Source organism: Ammospiza nelsoni, chromosome 3, assembly GCF_027579445.1.
Source record: "Ammospiza nelsoni isolate bAmmNel1 chromosome 3, bAmmNel1.pri, whole genome shotgun sequence".
Lineage (NCBI taxonomy): Eukaryota > Metazoa > Chordata > Aves > Passeriformes > Passerellidae > Ammospiza > Ammospiza nelsoni.
The window spans coordinates 94,854,364-94,873,296 of NC_080635.1; the positions used below are offsets into that span (position 1 = coordinate 94,854,364).

The 18,933-nt window shown below is 37.4% G+C and overlaps 2 protein-coding genes across 2 annotated transcripts in view; one reads left to right on the plus strand and one right to left on the minus strand.

Annotated features, from left to right (window-relative positions):
- IMPG1 (interphotoreceptor matrix proteoglycan 1) overlaps positions 1–4,895 on the plus strand; it is a 51,253-nt gene extending 46,358 nt beyond the window's left edge. Inside the window, exons 15-18 of the mRNA XM_059469264.1 lie at positions 2,044–2,254; positions 4,101–4,277; positions 4,377–4,558; positions 4,864–4,895. Of these exons, the coding sequence (XP_059325247.1) occupies positions 2,044–2,254; positions 4,101–4,277; positions 4,377–4,558; positions 4,864–4,895 (602 nt within the window). The remainder of the gene's footprint in view (positions 1–2,043; positions 2,255–4,100; positions 4,278–4,376; positions 4,559–4,863) is intronic.
- Positions 4,896–9,559: 4,664 nt separating this feature from the next.
- MYO6 (myosin VI) overlaps positions 9,560–18,933 on the minus strand; it is a 105,210-nt gene continuing 95,836 nt past the window's right edge. The window contains exons 33-35 of the mRNA XM_059467396.1: positions 17,619–17,645; positions 15,267–15,485; positions 9,560–12,975 (exon numbers count right to left, since the gene is read on the minus strand). Of these exons, the coding sequence (XP_059323379.1) occupies positions 12,776–12,975; positions 15,267–15,485; positions 17,619–17,645 (446 nt within the window). The 3' untranslated portion in view covers positions 9,560–12,775. The remainder of the gene's footprint in view (positions 12,976–15,266; positions 15,486–17,618; positions 17,646–18,933) is intronic.

Consider the following 18,933-nt stretch of genomic DNA (forward strand, 5'->3'; position numbering starts at 1 on the left):
TGATATGCTTTACTGATGTGGTATTTCAACATTAATTCAAGAAAACAGAGAATTCATTACAGAGAATTTGTGGAGAGAGCTGTTTTATCGAGGCTTATAAGCTTATTAGGTAATATATAGTAGTATATATAGCTTATAAAGTAGCTTATAGAGTCAAAATAGAAGAAATTGTGTTCACAAAGCCAGTGTATTCCAGTACAGGTGTGGCAAAGCAGGTGCGTTTTAATTTCAGAAAAAAACCCCAAAAAATTAAATCCAACCTGTCTATCAAGTTAAGGTAATATAAGCAAATTCCTCTTTATTGTGAAACTGAGAGCCATCTAGTGGTAGTGATCTACCAAAGCAAAACATGGATGGGAACTGAGAGTCCAAAATCCACATCAAGAGTCAGCAGCTGTAAAGGGCTGACTGCACTGGTCCTAAATAATACCATAAAGAAGGACTTTTCAAAATACCTGCATGAAATATTTCATTAAGAATTAATAATTAATTTTTATAATTGATTTTTTAAAAATCATTAATAATTATTTTCTATGGAAACAGAAAATATAACAAAGTATGCATGTATGTGTTAAGGAAGATGAAATATTATCACAAGAACTCAGCCCAGCCAAATGCTTGGGCCAAGCTCTACTTGTTGTTGTTGTTGTTTACCTGTGCTCACACTCCCGTCCAGGAGCACAGGACGTATCAAGCCAACATGCACACTGCATATAGCAAAGGGAAATGGTGCACACTAAACCACTAGTCAAAAATTAAAAACAGGAATTAGCCATAAAATTATCGAGGGATTGATTATAAGTGATCAACTCTGATGGATTCATTTCTACCATTGAAGAATATCCCAGTGTTTGTCTGAGATTTCCAGTATTCCTATAACAAATGCAACCTTTATTTTCCATTTAAATTAGTGTTACTGAGCATCTGGTGTATAAAGCATGAATGGCTGCAGAAGATAACTCTCATCCCAGTTACAAGCTGCAATGTCCAGTACAAACCTTCCCTTCAAACTACATCATTATAAAGGGCCACAGAGCCCAGCTCATACCTGTATATCTGCTCTTGTGTCCTTCTCTGCTCTCTTTTCCTTCTCTGCTCTCTTTTTCTTTTCTTCATTTTTTTTTTATTTTTATTTGTTTTCCTTTATGTGTTCATATATCTTACCAGGGCTGTTTGATGGCAAGAACAGGATTTTTTATCCCCTGATCTGCTTCTCACCTTTTTGCCTTCTAAGGTTTTTGCCCCATGGTACCCAGGACACAGACTCCATCAGACAGGACAGGTGGATGCAGCCCTCCTCCTCATCACCCCATCAGTACAAGTTGGATTGGCAGAGAATGGGAAAGGAGAACCAAAGTTGTGTAAAAGCTGTCTCTGATTTGGGCCTTCCCATGAACATCAGCAGGGTCCTTTTCCCTTAATCTCACAGAGGCATCTCTTACTAATATTTAAAAAACAAAACAAAAAACCAAACAGGCCTTTCCAATGTTATTATACCATAACACAAAAAAAAACCAAAAAAACAAACAATAAAAACCCCCACCCACGCAAAAACCCCACACTACAAAGCCTGTAAGCATATTCTTTGGAATATGGCAGTATTTCTACATTGCAGGTTTTAGGATTGTGCAACATTCAATAATCTAATTCCATTCCTCTGTTGTGCCCTAAATTATGTGTTTAAGAACACATAATCAGAGTTGAAATTATTTCATAAGGCTGTAGCACAGGATCCATGAGTATGATGATAGCACTCACAGCAAAAACAGGGTAAAATCATCCAAATGTGAAAATCCTTGTCAGTGAGATGAAAATAAACTCAGTGCATAACAGAGATGTGGTAAATCAGTGCAGACGTCACCATGACGTGGTCGTGTCCTGTACAGGAAGAGGCTGTCTGTCCTTCCATGCTGGACAGCATCCTCCTCTCAGCCCACCCAAGTGGCAGGCCAGTGAACACGAGCTGTTTTCTCTGGCTGCCACAAGCCCTGCCAAGGCCCTTTGGGGTAACGCTTCAGTTACTGATTCACCCCTCCTTTACAGCTGACCAGGCAGACCCCTGCAAGTTCCTGGCCTGTGACAAGTTTTCCGAGTGCGTGCTGAACGAGTGGACCAGGGAGGCCGACTGCCTGTGCAGGCCTGGCTACGCCAGCCGGGACGGGCTGCCCTGCCGCAGCCTGTGCGAGCTGCAGCCCCAGCTCTGCCTCAACGGCGGCAAGTGCGAGCTGGTGCCGGGAACAGGAGCTGTCTGCAGGTAAACGGATTGATGAATTCTCTAAACAGCCCCAGAAACCATGCTAATGAGCCAAAAGCTCGACATTCAGATGCTGTAAGTCACACTGCAAATACCCTTCTGAAGTATAAATAGTCTCACCATGGATAAATCCATTTCTGCCTGTTAGTATACAGAGAACATTATGATCTAGTTATTTTTAAAGATGCTTCAGAAATTTATTAGAAATTCAGCATCATTGGCAGTGATGACACACACAAAGGCATGCATTCATTTCAGATTTCCAAACACATTTTGGAAAAATGGAATAACACATTCACAGTTTTGCTACCAATTACATTGTAGCATTTTAAGCAGTTACATTTTTGTGAGATATGTTAAAAAGAAAACCTTTATTTGGAATATGACAGTATTTCTACATTGCAGATCTTAGGATTGTGCAATATTCAATAATCTAATTCCATTCCTCTGTCATGCCCTAAATTATGTGTTTAAGACCACATAATCAGAGTGGAAATTATTTCTCTCACATAAGGCTTCTGGACTGCGATTCCAGACCACCCAATAAAGCACGTGAAGGGTGAAGCTGCTTTCAGGGATTTCTGGGAAAGACTTGAAGATTAGCAGCTCTTCCTTACTGCAAATATATTTCTTAAGGATTTTTAAATGGAATTATCTTAAGTCAATACTGAGAACTTCACAGTACTTGAACATATTCACTCTCTTCCAAAGTATCAAGTATCTTCTCATTGTAAGACTAGACAATTCACAGCTTTTTGTGAAACTGTATACTAGACTGGCACACAGTAGTTAACCAGCCATGTACATAAGCAAGGATCAAGTTACAATTCTTGCATTTGTTTATTTTCTCTCAATACTTTGACTAGATTCACAATACATCTTTTACCTTACTTAAGATTAACATCAAAAATTAAGACCATTGGAAAAATTATTCAAATTATTCACTGGAACAACCCAACTACCAAAATTAATTTTCTTCAATGGGTATCACAGGAATTATATTGAATTCACCACAATTACTGCCAAATTCCTGACTTTTAGAGTCACAGTAGAGCAGCTGCAGCATTTAGTGAATGTGGAAGTGAGCCTGTGACCTAGAAAGGTCCTCTTCAAAACTTCGCTGAGGTAGCAAGGGGTCTGACCTATTCCTCCAAGACTGATGCACTAAGCAAAATAATCCTTTCCCCATCCAGAAAAAACCTGAATGTACAAGTATTACTAAACCAACATGAGGACTTATAAAAGCACTAAAAATAATAAATTAAATTTTTTGTGAATTATAGCAAGTCACAAATTCCCACCAGTGTTGGACTGACAGCTTGTGCAAACTAGTACTGTCAGAGAGAAAATTATAGCCTACTATTTTCCCTTGTGCTCCTTGTGAATTCACTTCCCCCTTGTCTTGTAGAGTTCTGCTACTTGTAGTAGAACTCCTATTCCAGACCTTACTCCCCAGAGTGAAATCACCAGAAAACAGAGTATAAGCTTCAAAGTTGTGTTCAGACATTACCTTAAAACACACCTGAACTTCCAAAGTTCTAAACCACAAATGTTACCTGTGGGGTTAGAAATTTGTCAGAGATATTTAAAATGCGTGGTTTCCTTAAAATTTGTAGGTTGGCAAGGAATATGTCAGTTTCTTTTTATTTAAAACTCACTCTTGAGTGTAAAAATATTATCTTTCCCTATGATCAATCACATAATTTTCATGCAGAAACATAATTATTTGTAGTGGAAATAATGAGTTCATATTACATTGGAGATTTTCCGTTCTTTTTGTTTAAGATACTCAGTATTTTTTGCCTTGAAGTTCTGTACATTTTTTCTCTTCCTTTCCTTATTTTAGATGCCCTGTACGTAGACACCAGCTTTACCAAGGACAGCGCTGTGCAAAATTTGCTCCAGAACCCACACAACCCTTCATTTTTAAACCTCTCATTCTTGGCTTAGGAAGCCTTGGTTTTCTTTTCATCATTTTAATTATTAAGATAAGAAGAAAGTGCAAAAGAAACTCTAATTTGCAGTAAGCTGCTCACCATCTTTTCCTTCACATTTCAAATTATTCCTTTTGTTTCTTTTGCAATTTCAAATCTTACCGAAACAAAAATGTTCTGCATTGTAGAAGTCCTACTCTCAGCAGCTGCAATCCAGAAAATGCTGTAAGGATTAATCCTGCTTTTGAACACGATGAATCCCTATCTAGCTTTTGTCACACGGCTTGCAGTGTAAGTGCTTGTCTCAGTTCCTCAGAGATCCTTGATCACGAAGCATTACATGAACTTGAAAACACAATTCAGCCTGGAGGTAAACTGCATGGAAATCCCTTTCTCATCCCTCAACCAACAGCCCTACCTGAAATAACAGGTCCACCTTCGTGTATTAACTCCACAACTAAATCAAACTTGAAGCTACTCTTGCTTGGCAATTTCAGAACTGAAAATACTAATGCATTCATTGCTTTCCACATTTACTGCAGTGTAGTTCTCATAACAGGACTGTAGAACTGCTTTTCTTACAGCTGTCTTGCATGGCTCTGCCAGTCTATCCTAGCTGAGTGCTTTTAGTCATTTAGAGAAATAATTAGTGGTTTGGGTTTTTTACTCTTGTAGGTCACCAGATGAGTTTACAAAACCAAGACTGACAAGTTAGTCCCTGGAATTCTTCGTTTCCAGCATCAGCCACGCAAAATCAAGGTTTGTGACTATTTTCAAGAGCCTTAAAAATCTGTTGTGTCCCATTGTCAATGTTATCAGGGAGCCTCTTTGTAGTAATTCCATACAAAGAAAAGCTCAGGGTTTTTTGATGCTTGATATGACAACTACATTTGCTTCATAAATGTTTTTATGCAACAAAGTTCTATTTTGTATAACCATGTGGTAATGTGGCAGTCACTGGAACATGTGAAGGAAGAAGAAATACCTGAAATGACGAAGTTACACAAAATGCAATCCAAAGGAGAGGTTTAAATAGCAGTGCTAAAAACATCTCAGATCACTCAGTCTGGTTAAGCTACATAGAGTTTGGCAAGTAGGAATTCTAATTTGAGCAGAATATAGCTCATATCTCAAGTATTATTTCAAGTTTTGCAACTTGAAACACCTTGTATCTTTGTGGGGGGAAAAAAGACAGAAAGGAGAAAAGCTGAGTCAAACTTCCTCTAAAATTGACAGACTGTTTCTGATGTATCTGAGGATGTCCTCTTGTTAGGTAAAATAAAAAGCTTTTACTTTGCCATTTTCATTTTTCTGAATTACAGCCCAATTAGGAATAAAAAGGTTTTGCTATAGCTGTTAGCACCCTTTGTTATTGTGGGGAATATCAGTACAGGAGTGCTCTTGGCACTAGCTGGACATTTTGGAAGACAGGATATCAACTACATGAATCTTGAGCTCCTAACATGTTTGTTGTTATGTAAATAAAGGAACAAGCAAAGATACCATAAAGAAAAGATTTATTGTCACTGATATTCATCATTCCCAGGTGTGATTATTTCACGTACAGTTATAGACTGAGCTGAAAATGGGGGGACTGGAATGCAAAGATAGAGATGGAGAAAGGTGGAGATGGACAAAGCAGCAGGGAGTAGCAGTTTGGAAAAGCTCAAGAATGAACTCACTTCACTGGTCATAAAAGCATGAGCACAGATGTTTGCAATTAGTATTTTACACCCACCTTAAAAGAAATGTGCCTGTGGGCAATTGTAGACCGATAAACTTTCATAATAGCTAAACTACTTAAAATTTCTACATAGAAAAGAATTAAATATTTTATTAAGTAATAAAATGGCACATCTGTGAAAGAAAACACAGTCTGTGTCATCTAGACCATATTTGAATTGCCAAAAGTACATTGACAAAGCTCTTCTCAAGATCTAGTTAAGTAAATTAATTTAGTAAGAAATCCAGCAACCACAAAATTAAAATGGATTTTAAAACACTGAGTCTATTTTTCACTGTTGCTTAAGTTCACAGTGAATGTTTACATCACCCTTAGATTCAACATGTTTATAATGATTTGAAAAAAGTCAATGGCAGAAGAAAATGAAAGTCGAACACCTTTCATTAGCTGAAATTAAGAGGAGCACTTTGATTTCACAATCTAAAAAACTCCTTCAGGGCTAAGATTTTTTAAATAGAATATGGCCCTTGAACTGTATTTTCAGGATGTGGCTATCTAGAGCTTGTAGGCCAAATTGAGAATTCAGTATTTAAATTCTGGTTTGCAATACGTAATGACAGAAGTGACAGCTTTTTAGGACATATTATCTAGAGTAAGTACAGCTCTGTATTTATAAAGGCATATATGAAAATAGGCATAAAGTTTCAGTAGAAGCTAAAATAACCCTGAAATCCTTCCCAAATATGAAAAATGTCTCCAGTTTAGTTATAGAATCACTGCATGGAAAATTATTTTAAAACTTCCTTATCAGAGGGGATTTTGATTGGGTGGAGTTTTACCCAATTAGTCATTCATGAAGTAACAACCTTTACCATCTCCAGGGATGGTGCATCCACTACTTCTTTGGGCACTCTTTCAGTGCCTCACCACCCTCACAGTTAAGAATTCCTTCCTTACATCTAATCTAAATCTCTTTCACTTTAAAGCCATTCCCTCTAGTCCTATCACTCTCTGCCCTTGCAAAACATCTCTCTCCCTCACTCTTGGGCTCCCTTTAGGTACTGAAAGGCCACTAGAAGGTCTCCCTGAAGCCTTCTCTTCTCAAAGCTCGATTCTTATGATGAACTACAATTATCAGATTTTCATGTGACCTTGCCTATTAGCCACTAGATAAATAGTACACTTTCAAATTCAACAATACTTTTCAAACTACTTAAGGGACTTTCTCTTATAGGTCTTCAAGAAAGAAGGTCTGCATTATTCAAGACTGGACTTCAGGATGAGTATGAAAAAAAAAAAAGATTTCTAAAGATACAGTATTTTGGCTCTAAAATCAGTGCACATTTAAAAAGAATAGTTTTACTGAAGGAAAACAAATGACCAAGTTGAGCAGCTTTTGAGCATGTCTAAAATGCCTGGTAGGAAGCCCCCACTACTAAGATGCATGCATTAAGCGTCTGGTGCTTACACACCTTAACTGTTTTATTTAAGAGCTGAGTGCTAGAAGCAGATTTTGCTGAGATGTGACATTTTTCAGTATTGTATGTTACAACCATTCTGATAAAAATCTCAGTGGAGCTTCAGTGCATTTCTGTACCCCTCTACTAACCTTCCTTACACACACTGATGCAAATGGTGAATGGAAATTAGAGCTATCATTGACCAAAGGCCACATTAAAAAAATTTGGGAACTTCTTCATTCCCTCTCTGAATGCTCACATGGCAAATCACACAGAAGTTGCATTTAATTTTTCAAGGGTTTCCATGAACATCAGATTCCTATTTTTCTGTTAATAAATACATAATTTTTACATACCTACATATTTACTTAGCTGTTTAATTCTGGTGACAGAATTCTGGTGACAGGATTTAACCTTTTTGCTGAGGTACAATATGTGGAGCTTCATCTTTTTAGAACATGAGATTTGTATTCACAAGCACCCGCCTGGTAATGAGTAGATTAGAATTGCACATGAGACCCTACATTTTAGTGTCAGTATCCACACAAATAATTTTGAGAGGTTACTGTTAGTTTTTGTAGGAGAAATCCAAGCAGACAATAGGGGGCCATTAAGTATTTTGTAGGCTTATTAATTTATGAATCAACAATCCTGATTTGAGTAGGAGCATTATTTTACCTTGAGTATCTTTTTCTTGAGTATGTGTGTCTATTTATATTCTGCACCAGTGTTGTACTCAGGCACTGGTTTGCTGCTTGGTGCACACCAGAAGTCGTACTTACAGCTCAAACTGAGCTCCTACAAAGTTCATGACTATCCTGGATGACAACCCCTCATCCAGATGTGAAACTTCTGTGTATTCAGGACAGCACCTGACTTTGGTGACAAAAACTCTTACTTCGTGCCGTGCAGTTACCACAGCAAAGACTGAACTTTGATTTCCTTTCTCAAGTCCTCTCAAAAGAACGGTTTATGAATTCCAAACAACTGCACGGGTATGCCTGCAAAACCACCGGAACTGGTGACTGCGTACGGATGAAGGCAGTGCACCAAGAACACAAGCTTGAGTTTCCACAGCCGAAATAGTGGTTTTACTGACTTCATTTAAGTAGGAAAGAAAAATAAAGGAGAAACCTAAGACGTGTTTTTACACAGTAACATTTCAGAATAAAATTACTTTAAAAGTACTTTTTGCAAGGAACAGGAAGTCATCCTTGCCTAAAATTGCTAGCTTTCACTATTGCTCATGTAAGCTAAGAATGCATTAAGAATGCTGATAGCATTCCATTTTTTTCCATTACAAATGTATTTTTGTATGTGTTTAGTGTATTTCAACTTATACTAGTTATCATTAGTCAGATTAAAAAATAAGTAATTTTAAAATGTGTATTTTAATAATGATTATTCATGATTGTATTTATCACTCTCAACAATTAATTACCAAATATTTGCTGGACGTAAACCTTTTGTATTTCAATAAAACATAATAAAATTATTTACTTGAAAATTTCACAGGGAATTGAAGTGGTACCTAATATTGCACATAAGCTTATCATGTTACTTTAAAACTGATATAAAGTTACAGTTGGCGAAAAAGCATAAGGAAACTGAAACAAAATTTCATTTCCTAGACAAAGTATGAATTATTTGAATATTTTTAAATTAAAAAACTACCACTGTAATTTGGCCCTTAAGATGAGCAAGTTCTATAAGACTCTAAGGAGAACACAAAACCACAAAACCCTCACAAAAGCAATACCACATCTCCATCCCAAACATAAAGCTTCCCCCACAGAGCACACATTCCAAGCAGCAGAGTTGATGTCACCAGTCACTGACTGACACAAGCTAAAATTAAAAGGATGCAGAGTACATAGCATAGCAAATGATAGACACATTGGAAGTGATAGCAGTAAATGTTTTTTAAAAAGTATTGAAAGTAAAAAGATACTTGTTTCAATAAATACTGAGAAATGAAGCTTGAGATTTAGGAAAACAAAATCAGAATTTTCTAATATCAGAATGTTATTTTGGAGGAACACTTACCTTAGAAAGTAAAGATAAAATCTTTACTAGAATGAAGCTTTAAAAAGTAGGTTTAAGCACCAAAAATATCTCATAGAAAAGCAGCAGACATAACCAGCAAAGGAATATTTTTGCCTTTCTCATAACTTAATTAACACTTATGCTTCAACTCTTCAAAGACAAAACAGTAAGAAGATACAAGTAAGATTTCAACATGGAATGTGTTTATTTTTTATTTTTAATTTTCATTACAGTATTAAGAGGTCATTTAAATACTTTAAATAAAGATATTTGAAGAAAAACCCAGAGGATTCAACTAGGTAAAGAAAAACACAATCTTATCAGTGGATAAAAGACAAGTATTGAATGACCTTACGATCTTCAGAATAACATTCTCAAGAAAATGCATATTCCTGGGTCACCTAGTCAGGAATGCAGCTTAGTGTGGTGCTCCTCTTCCTGTTCTTTGTTTTGTGGAACATTTTAGGCAGATCTCAACTATAATGGACAGCTTCACTGACAGGCAGGAAGAATTTATTTTTAATGAAACATGCAAAGAACCAAGTCAATGTGCTTCAAAAACCTCTATAATTTTCTCTATAATTATAAATCAGATAGGCATCAGGTCATACTACAGTCCTAAATATCAACCCTCTCGCCTCCTTTTATATTTCCTCTCCAAATCAACCAACTGTAATTATCTGACACATTACAAAGGACCATGGAAACAATTGGTAGGCAGTTAAATATTACCAGACATGTAAAAAAAATAAAATCATCTGAAACTAATTGAAAATTAATTATGTTTCACAAAAAGATAAGTAAAACTAAAAGCAGAAGCTGCTTTTGGTGTGGAGTGAAAAAAGGGAAAGAAAAGCAGTCTGCTACTGTGCAAAGTAGAATACCCCGATTTCTGGAATGCATGTTCTGCTTCCCTCAGGCATACTTCTGGAGCAATGCTGGGAGGTGGGAACATCTCATTAAGGGTCCAGCCACCAGACCCTCTTCCACTATTTCAAAGTCCATTTTATTTTCATGATAGCTCATATTTGTTAGTCATTTAGTAAAGAAAAATTTCCATACACCCCATTCTGATGAAAAAAAGGGTAAAAATTTTCTTTCAAATGCCAGTCAAGGAAATCCTGACATAAATAAAGGAAGAGAGTGGAAACATGTAGTTAATTTTATTCAAAGTTCTCTGGAGAAAATTTACACACACACATACTAAAATATTTAAGCACATATATGTGTACATACCTACACATGTGTAAGCATTTGAGGTTCTTTGCTTACAATATTCAGTCTCATAAGATCCATGGATTTTTAAAGATACATACAGTGAGATGGAATGTGTTAAGTCCAGCAGCTAAACCCAGACAGAAACACACACAGGTCAGGTCAGTGATTTTTCTTCCTTGGATCGCGTGAGTGAGCACAGCTTCTTGCAGTGCTAAGTGTTTGGGGACTGGAAGCTGTCACATTTTGGTTCCAATGCAGTAACACATTAAACCAGTAATCTAAATTTCATAAGCTGCACCTTTAAACTCACGCAACACTGTACAGGTTTGCACACAACTTCCCAGCCAGTAGTCTGATGCCCTTCTCCTTTCACCTTCCAGCCAAAAAAGACTGTTTCAGTGAAGAATTTGGGTAAAATGAAAACAATTTTCTCATTTGCAATCACATGAGCAGGAAGTAGAGTGGGTCTGCAGCAGAAGCTGAGATTCCCTGATGCAGTGGGTGAGTAGTGAGTTAAATACCACTTGAATATCTCCACATTATTCCCATGAGGAGTGTGTTTATAACAACAAGCAGACTGTGGCACGCAACCATAGTCTAAGGTCAGCAAGGACTTTTCTCTGTGCTACAGAATCACCCCTCTTGAAAATTCAGTATATTTATGCCTTTTAAAAATGAAAGTTTCCAGGAGGTTTCATGCTCAGTAAGGAGTGTGGAAATTATTTCATACTCTAAGCAAACTCTCAATTAAAAAGGGCAAAAATTCATTTTTAAATCAAGCTATGAATTGGACATCAAGCTACTTATATTTTGGATTTCTATTAAGAGAGATAATAAATGGTAATGTTTAATTTGTTGAAATAATGGCTAGCAAGGTAAAGCAACATTCACTTAAGTGAAAGAGATGCTTCTTAAAACTGCATGAAATTAATGATTCCCACCCACAAAAACTCCCCAAACAAACAGTTTCATAAGGGAACTGTTACAAGCTATGAAACTTGATAGAGGAGATTAATATACAGCTCAGCATCCAAGTCACTATGATATTTCAGCACACTAAAAATTGTAACTATTTCATCAGCACATATTATTAAGATGCATTGTGTTGTTGGACCAATTTTTTATACAGTCTAACAAAAGTTACAGACCTTGTATATCTTGTTACAGTTAAAATAAAGAGGATTTCTGAGGCTCAGGCCTCAATACTCAGTTAAGTTATACTGCCAGCAAAAAGCTGAACATATTTCCCTTAGTGCTATCCTTAATCTTATATACCTTCAGATACAAAGCTTGGACAATTTTGTCTAGTATGTTGAAATTACACTACCTGGCTAAACAAACTGTCCAAGAATCGCTAATAGAAATGTCGTCACAAAAATAAAGTCTGAAGCAGATTTGTACTAAAAAGAGAGAAAAAAAATCTACAAGAAAAGTGGTATAAGCCCTAAAGAGCAGTACATTCTTTGAGGACCTCCAATATTATACTATTTTGACGTATATGAATGCTTTTCTTGGAACATGCAGAAAACTGTTTCTCTTAAACCAAGACAGAGAATGAATTTAATAGGGGTTTATAGGTCTCAAGTTTAGGAGGATTTCCCATCAGGTTCTGGAAAAACAAAAATCATTAAATACAGACACTAACCAGTTTGCAAATCAGGACATAAAATGTCTCAGATTATATAAAAGTATACTCCAACTTCTCCATAACAGAAGTCAAAGCTAAGGCCTCACAATTCCAGTTATTAGAAATAACATATTCTCTTTACTAGGCCACCACTTGAAGCCAGCTACTCAGTGTTTTAAAGAAGGAATCTTATAAAAAGCTGGTTGCAGTGCAGTTCTTTGCAATATGTACCCAAGTACAGACAGATTGCTTGAAAGTATTAAGAGTTACAACAGAAACTGTTAAAGAAAATGCAACATAACAACAAAATGCAGCAAACTACACTGCCTGAAGTTTCTTCAGGGTCCTCATACCTAGTAAAGTTCACTACACAGGTTAAACATCATGAAGTACAAATTAACAAACCACATGATTAATAAAATCTGTTCACTTTACATTAAACATCTCTACTCTGATTACAGAACGTTTAGGCCCTCTGGAGCACAGAGGAACTCTTCCCTTTGTATGGCGGGCCAGGTTGTCATCGCGAACGCTCCTGTGCCACCTGCCCGCTTATTTCAACAGGTTCTGCAGCATCGCCGTAGCGTAGGTGGGGCGAGCTTGTCTGCTTGCAATTGCGTTTTGCAGATACTGGATGCCTCCACAGCGTTCCCAAATCTCTTCAAACTGCCTCGGTAAAATTTCAGCACCTCGCTTTCGGGTTAAGCCAGTCTCTTCAAGGTTAAGCTCACACATATCCATGTCATCCTTACCTGAAATGGTAAAGGGAAAAAGAAAACATATTTTACATCATTGAAAAATCCCATCAATAAAAATTAGATCCTTGTTAATTACATTTCCTCTCTGTAGATCTGGTTTGCTGGTAGACTTCAGAGCTTATGAGGAAGTCCTCAGATACAGGCATTTTTCAGTTTCCTGGTTTTTTGTTACACAGAGAACACTAAAACAGTATGAGAATAAACTAATATCAGATGCTGCAATTGACAAAGCTGTGCTTAAACAGCAAGCAAAAAGGAATAAAGGGAAGAAGCCGAAAGATCATCATCTTGATACATTCTTCTGAAACTCATTACAGGATGACAACCACATTTGGATTACATATACCTTCAGTTTCAGGCCACTTCACAGTGAACTGCTTTACTTATGGTTAAATGTAGCAAAGCAACTAAGAATTCCAGACTTTGGATCAAGTAGCTAATCTGTCAGCCTACCACACAAAACAAACAGTGGGACCAACACAGGCAATCCACTGAAATTATAGTGTAGCTCACAAACTAAATCGTAATCTTATTTTTAAGAGGTACTCACGACAGCAGTGCTACTTTTAGCTATGGGCTTTGGCACTGAACAGCAACAGTTGGTATAAGGAATTCTACTTAAAATAATTTGCAGAAAACAAACTTTTGTTGCCAGTAAAGCATAATCCTGTAGTGAAACAAACTGGCTATGGCCTTTCCTCAGTCTCTAAGTTAAGTACAAAATCTCAAAACACAGAAGTGTAAGCAGCATTTCTCCAGTGTTTTCTCCCCTGTTCCTTACCCTCCAGAAAAGGAGGATACATTTCACTACCAGATAAATCTCTACTTATCCATTGCAACATTTATTTAAAATTTTTACGATTAAAAAGCTATTTTCCCATACTAAGTAGCATAAATAGGGTAAAAGCATCAGCTTGCTATTAGCCCCATGCTACGGACAGACAATGTAAAATATGTACAAATTGTTTTGATACAAACTGCTTGTAATTCTTTAAAGATAACTAAAAAACAGTACAATAATGAGTAGACCTTTCCCAGATAAACTGTGATGTTTTATCTTCACACTGTCTCCAGTTCAAGGAATAATCTCAGGGTTTGTAATAATACAACTCTTTCCATTTGATTTCCCACTGTCTATGGCTTCCCAAATTGAAGTATGTGTAGCAGTAAAACATAGGACCAGTTACATGTCCCAGTGATATTCTGAAACATTTGGCCACCATCAGCAGCAGTCCCAAATCCTGAAATTCTCCCCAGAGAGGAAGGAAGGAAGGAAGTGGCAAAGGAAGGAAGTGGCGGAAGGAAGTGGCGAAAGGAAGTGGCGGAAGTGGCGGAAGGAAGGAAGTGTCGGAAGGAAGGAAGTGTCGGAAGGAAGTGTCGGAAGGAAGTGTCGGAAGGAAGGAAGTGTCGGAAGGAAGTGTCGGAAGGAAGTGGCGGAAGTGGCGGAAGGAAGTGGCGGAAGGAAGGAAGTGGCGGAAGGAAGGAAGTGGCGGAAGGAAGGAAGGAAGTGGCGGAAGGAAGGAAGGAAGGAAGTGGCGGAAGGAAGTGGTGGAAGGAAGGAAGTGGCGGAAGGAAGGAAGTGGCGGAAGGAAGTGGCGGAAGGAAGGAAGTGGCGGAAGGAAGTGGCGGAAGGAAGTGGCGGAAGGAAGTGGCGGAAGTGGCGGAAGTGGCGGAAGTGGCGGAAGGAAGGAAGGAAGGAAGGAAGGAAGGAAGGAAGGAAGGAAGGAAGGAAGGAAGGAAGGAAGGAAGTGGCGGAAGTGGCGGAAGGAAGTGGCGGAAGTGGCGGAAGGAAGTGGCGGAAGGAAGTGGCGGAAGGAAGGAAGTGGCGGAAGGAAGTGGCGGAAGGAAGGAAGGAAGGAAGTGGCGGAAGGAAGTGGCGGAAGGAAGTGGCGGAAGGAAGTGGCGGAAGGAAGTGGCGGAAGGAAGTGGCGGAAGGAAGTGGCGGAAGGAAGTGGCGGAAGGAAGGAAGTGGCGGAAGGAAGTGGCGGAAGGAAGTGGCGGAAGGAAGTGGCGGAAGGAAGTGGCGGAAGGAAGTGGCGGAAGGAAGTGGCGGAAGGAAGTGGCGGAAGGAAGTGGCGGAAGGAAGTGGCGGAAGGAAGTGGCGGAAGGAAGTGGCGGAAGGAAGGAAGGAAGTGGCGGAAGGAAGGAAGGAAGTGGCGGAAGGAAGGAAGGAAGGAAGGAAGGAAGGAAGGAAGGAAGGAAGGAAGGGTCGGAACTTGGAACTTCATCCTCTTTTTCTGAAGTTTGTTATCAACTCTGAACCTTCTGGAAGTTTCAACACCAACCTGCTACAAGCAGAATGGGTGCCTTGTCAGGGTGAAGCTCCATTTGTCGAGCAATCCAGGGCCCATCAAAGTGTGCATACCACCAGCCCTTCTTCTTGTTCTGGGGGTCCTTGTACTGGTCCGCGGGGCGGATGAAGGGGATGCGGAAGTAGCGCTGCTGCCTGTTTATTTCAATCTCTTGTTGTCTGCCTGGGAGCTGGGCTGCGGGGTTCTGTTGTGCTATCATACAAATCATGCCCCCAAAAATAAGTGAACAAAGCAATTAGAAAACAAGAAAGCCATATTACTTCTTTTATTAATCAGCAAATTAAAAAACAAACAAAACAACAAAACAAACAAGAAAACAAACCCCCCGCAAAACCCAAGATATTATCTCTCAAGGTCATCTGAAGTCTCAGCAAGCCTAGAAAGTATTCCCATCTCATATAATGTGCATTCTGTTAATTGCAACAGCTAAAACACTGGTCAGAAATGGCTCATGTTGACCCCTGTACATGTTGCGCAATGGCAAGTTTAAACAAAACTAATTAAATAAAATAACATATTCTGCTTTTGATCAATATCTAAGGTAAAACTTGCCATGTAAAATTTCTTACCAACCAGAAACATTTATCAGCAATTGCTTTAGTTCAGTCCATTTCTTTGTAAAAAAAGATCACAACGCACAGAAGCATTTTCAGTTGCAAACATACAAAAGCATCACTTGATGTTTGACAGTCGACACAAAAGGATGTATAATACTGTTAGAAATTACTAATTTGTTAATAGAAATGTTGGCAATAAATACTGCTTATTACAAAGCTGCCACCAAACAATTTTCTGCCTACATTTCTATAAGTCAAAATCTGGCATTAGAAGTAATTTCTGGCTGCTTTCTTTTTTCAAGGAATTTTTTATTTCAGACCATTAAGATCAGCTGACTAAACTTCTAAAGGAGAAAGTTACATGAAATTTTTTCAAGTTTCATATATATTTTTGCTAAATATTTTCCACATGCATTTTTGGACTTTTTAAGTTCCCCATATTTCAGACTCTAGAGAGAAACTCGCTTTCAAATAAAAGCAGATACTCTATGTTAATTCATCAAATGATCAACCTTCTTAATCTTATATATACACTATCATAATCAGTTTTAAATAGTAAATGCAGTTAAAAGCAACATCCTTTCCTTTAATAGCTGCCCCTGCAAAAGTTTGTTACTGATTTTGTTTTAGTGGTTTACACCACTGATACAGATACCCTGCTTATGAACCTTTACCATCTCTACAGAAGAAAATCAGGATTAACGTTTTATATGTTTCAGCACAAAAGGAATAATTAAAAGTGAATTCAGTTTTTTTCCTTGTCTGTTGAGCAACAAAGAGAATTTCTGAGCTAACATTTATTAATATAAAAAATGGCAATTACTTTTAATAACTTATTTTTACAGTCATGAACAGGACTAATATAGACTAGCAACTACACCTTGAAATTTCTTCTGCCTAGATTCAAGCAAAAATAATTTTTCTAAACCTGAACAGCAGAACCTTAACAAACCCCTATATGTAATACATATCAAATCTCCTTTTTTTAATGTGTGCATTAACAACAAACATAGAAGAAAAAGCACCCAGATTTTAACACGTGAATGCTACTTTTATACATCAACTCTGATAAAACACACACCTTACAGGAAGACAGTATATATAAAAAACTAATTTAATTTTATGCATTGTCTGAACATTTATCCCAGCAGATCAGTACTTAAGTATTGTTGAATACTTTTTGCACTGCAATGGTAATTGCTAAGGCTCATTTCTACCCCTAGGCATATCTAAATCTAGAGAAGAGGGCAAATCTAGAGAACAGAAATGCTAAGCAGCCAATGGAGCCTCTATTAGTGCTGTAGAACTGTGGCTCTCTATTCAGAAGAAACCATCACCTGAATGTTAGTCTGTGTGCTAGGAAAATAGTTGTTACATTATGTTGATTCCAGAGTTTTGCTACAACAAAAAGCCATGTGCAGACAATTAAAAAAAGGCTAGAACAAGAGTGGTTTTGGGCTGTTGGTGGTTGTGGAAAAAAATCGGACATTATATCTTTCAATAATTTATATAAGAAGGTTATTTCACTCTCCCTTCCCTTGCCTCCTCAAATGGGTAGGTTTTCATGCAGATAAGTACATTTTTAATTACTAGAGTAATGTATAATTACCATCAGATGAATAACATTGTCAACTTATAATTTATTTTTTTTTTACAATTAACTTCTATGTACATGTGTAGCAAAACACTGGATTAATCAATGTTAGTACAGAGCTCTCAAGTGTTCCTATTCTTCAAAGTTAGCTTAAACAACTGTCTCCTCACTTACTTGAGTTGCTCAAAAATGGTGCAAAATCTGTGAACAAATATTACATGTTGAACAAAACATGAAAATGCTGATCCCTTATAAGTTATGGCTTCATTACAACATCAACATTTTTCACCAATGCTGATAACAGACAAATAGGAATTCTAGCTACAACATAAATGCAGATTCTAAGTGTTTCTACTCTTTTTCTACTTCTATTTTCATTGAGATTTAACCTCAAAATTAATCACCTTAATAATTTGCAATTCCTGTTACAAAGCTTCAGTGGCATATATGCTAAGTCCATATTGCTCTGACAAATCTGCTAGTTAATTAATGTAGTACTTTACTTTTTTGACATTTCTGCTAGAAAAAAAACCTTCCAGACTCTGTCAATACCAGTAATAATACACAAACCAGTGCTTAGCTTCTATACTGAATGTATGAATTTAAATAAAGGATACTTATAAAATTACATTAAAGGATACTGTAAAACTACATTAAATCAATGAAGAGATGTAAAGAAAACACTACATCACTTGAAGCCCATATCCACTGATACGGAAAGACTTTTAGCTTAAACACCTAAGAAATCAGAATTTCTTCTTACTACCTTCTCAGATGACTACAGTACATATGTATGTGAAATGCCCATGTGGTATGATTATTTGCAATGCAAAGAATTATACTGGCATTAAGACTCTCTAAAGGTCACTATCAATTTCTTCTGAACTGCAACGTTCTCTTATTCTCTTATTATTACATATTTCAATGAAGTTAAAAAAATACAATGAAAAACACTGAAAAGAATGCAGCAAATATCTGAAAGGTGATAAGAATATGAATATTCTCAGCTTTGTGTGCAAAAATCTAAAGATCATCTGCTCTTTGATACTTCCCATCAGCAATACTGTGTATGAATATTTTACCCATTTAGCTCCAGAGAGAACGTTCAAAGCAATTTACCACTTGGCAGAAGTGCTTCAAATGCCTTTTCCTGCCATTTCAGTCACAAGCTTTCTTAAGCAGCTAAAACCACATTTCAGACACAAGGACCCATTCTTTGATAATATCTTCTCCAGGAGTCCAGATTTTGCCTGCCACATATCCATACTAAAATTCCCTGAGAACCTCAAACTCAGGTAATGCTCAAGTAATGAATAACTCCAGTAAATGAATCAAGGAGAAGGAGGTGCTTTTGTACATGGACTGAGATTACCTAGGGCACCTGGATTCCCTGGGATGTTTATTCTCCATGTCTCAGGACAATGCCTTAATCTCAGGCTCACGTGACTTTGGGGAGAGCACTTTCTCCCTATCTTCCCTTTCCTTTGTC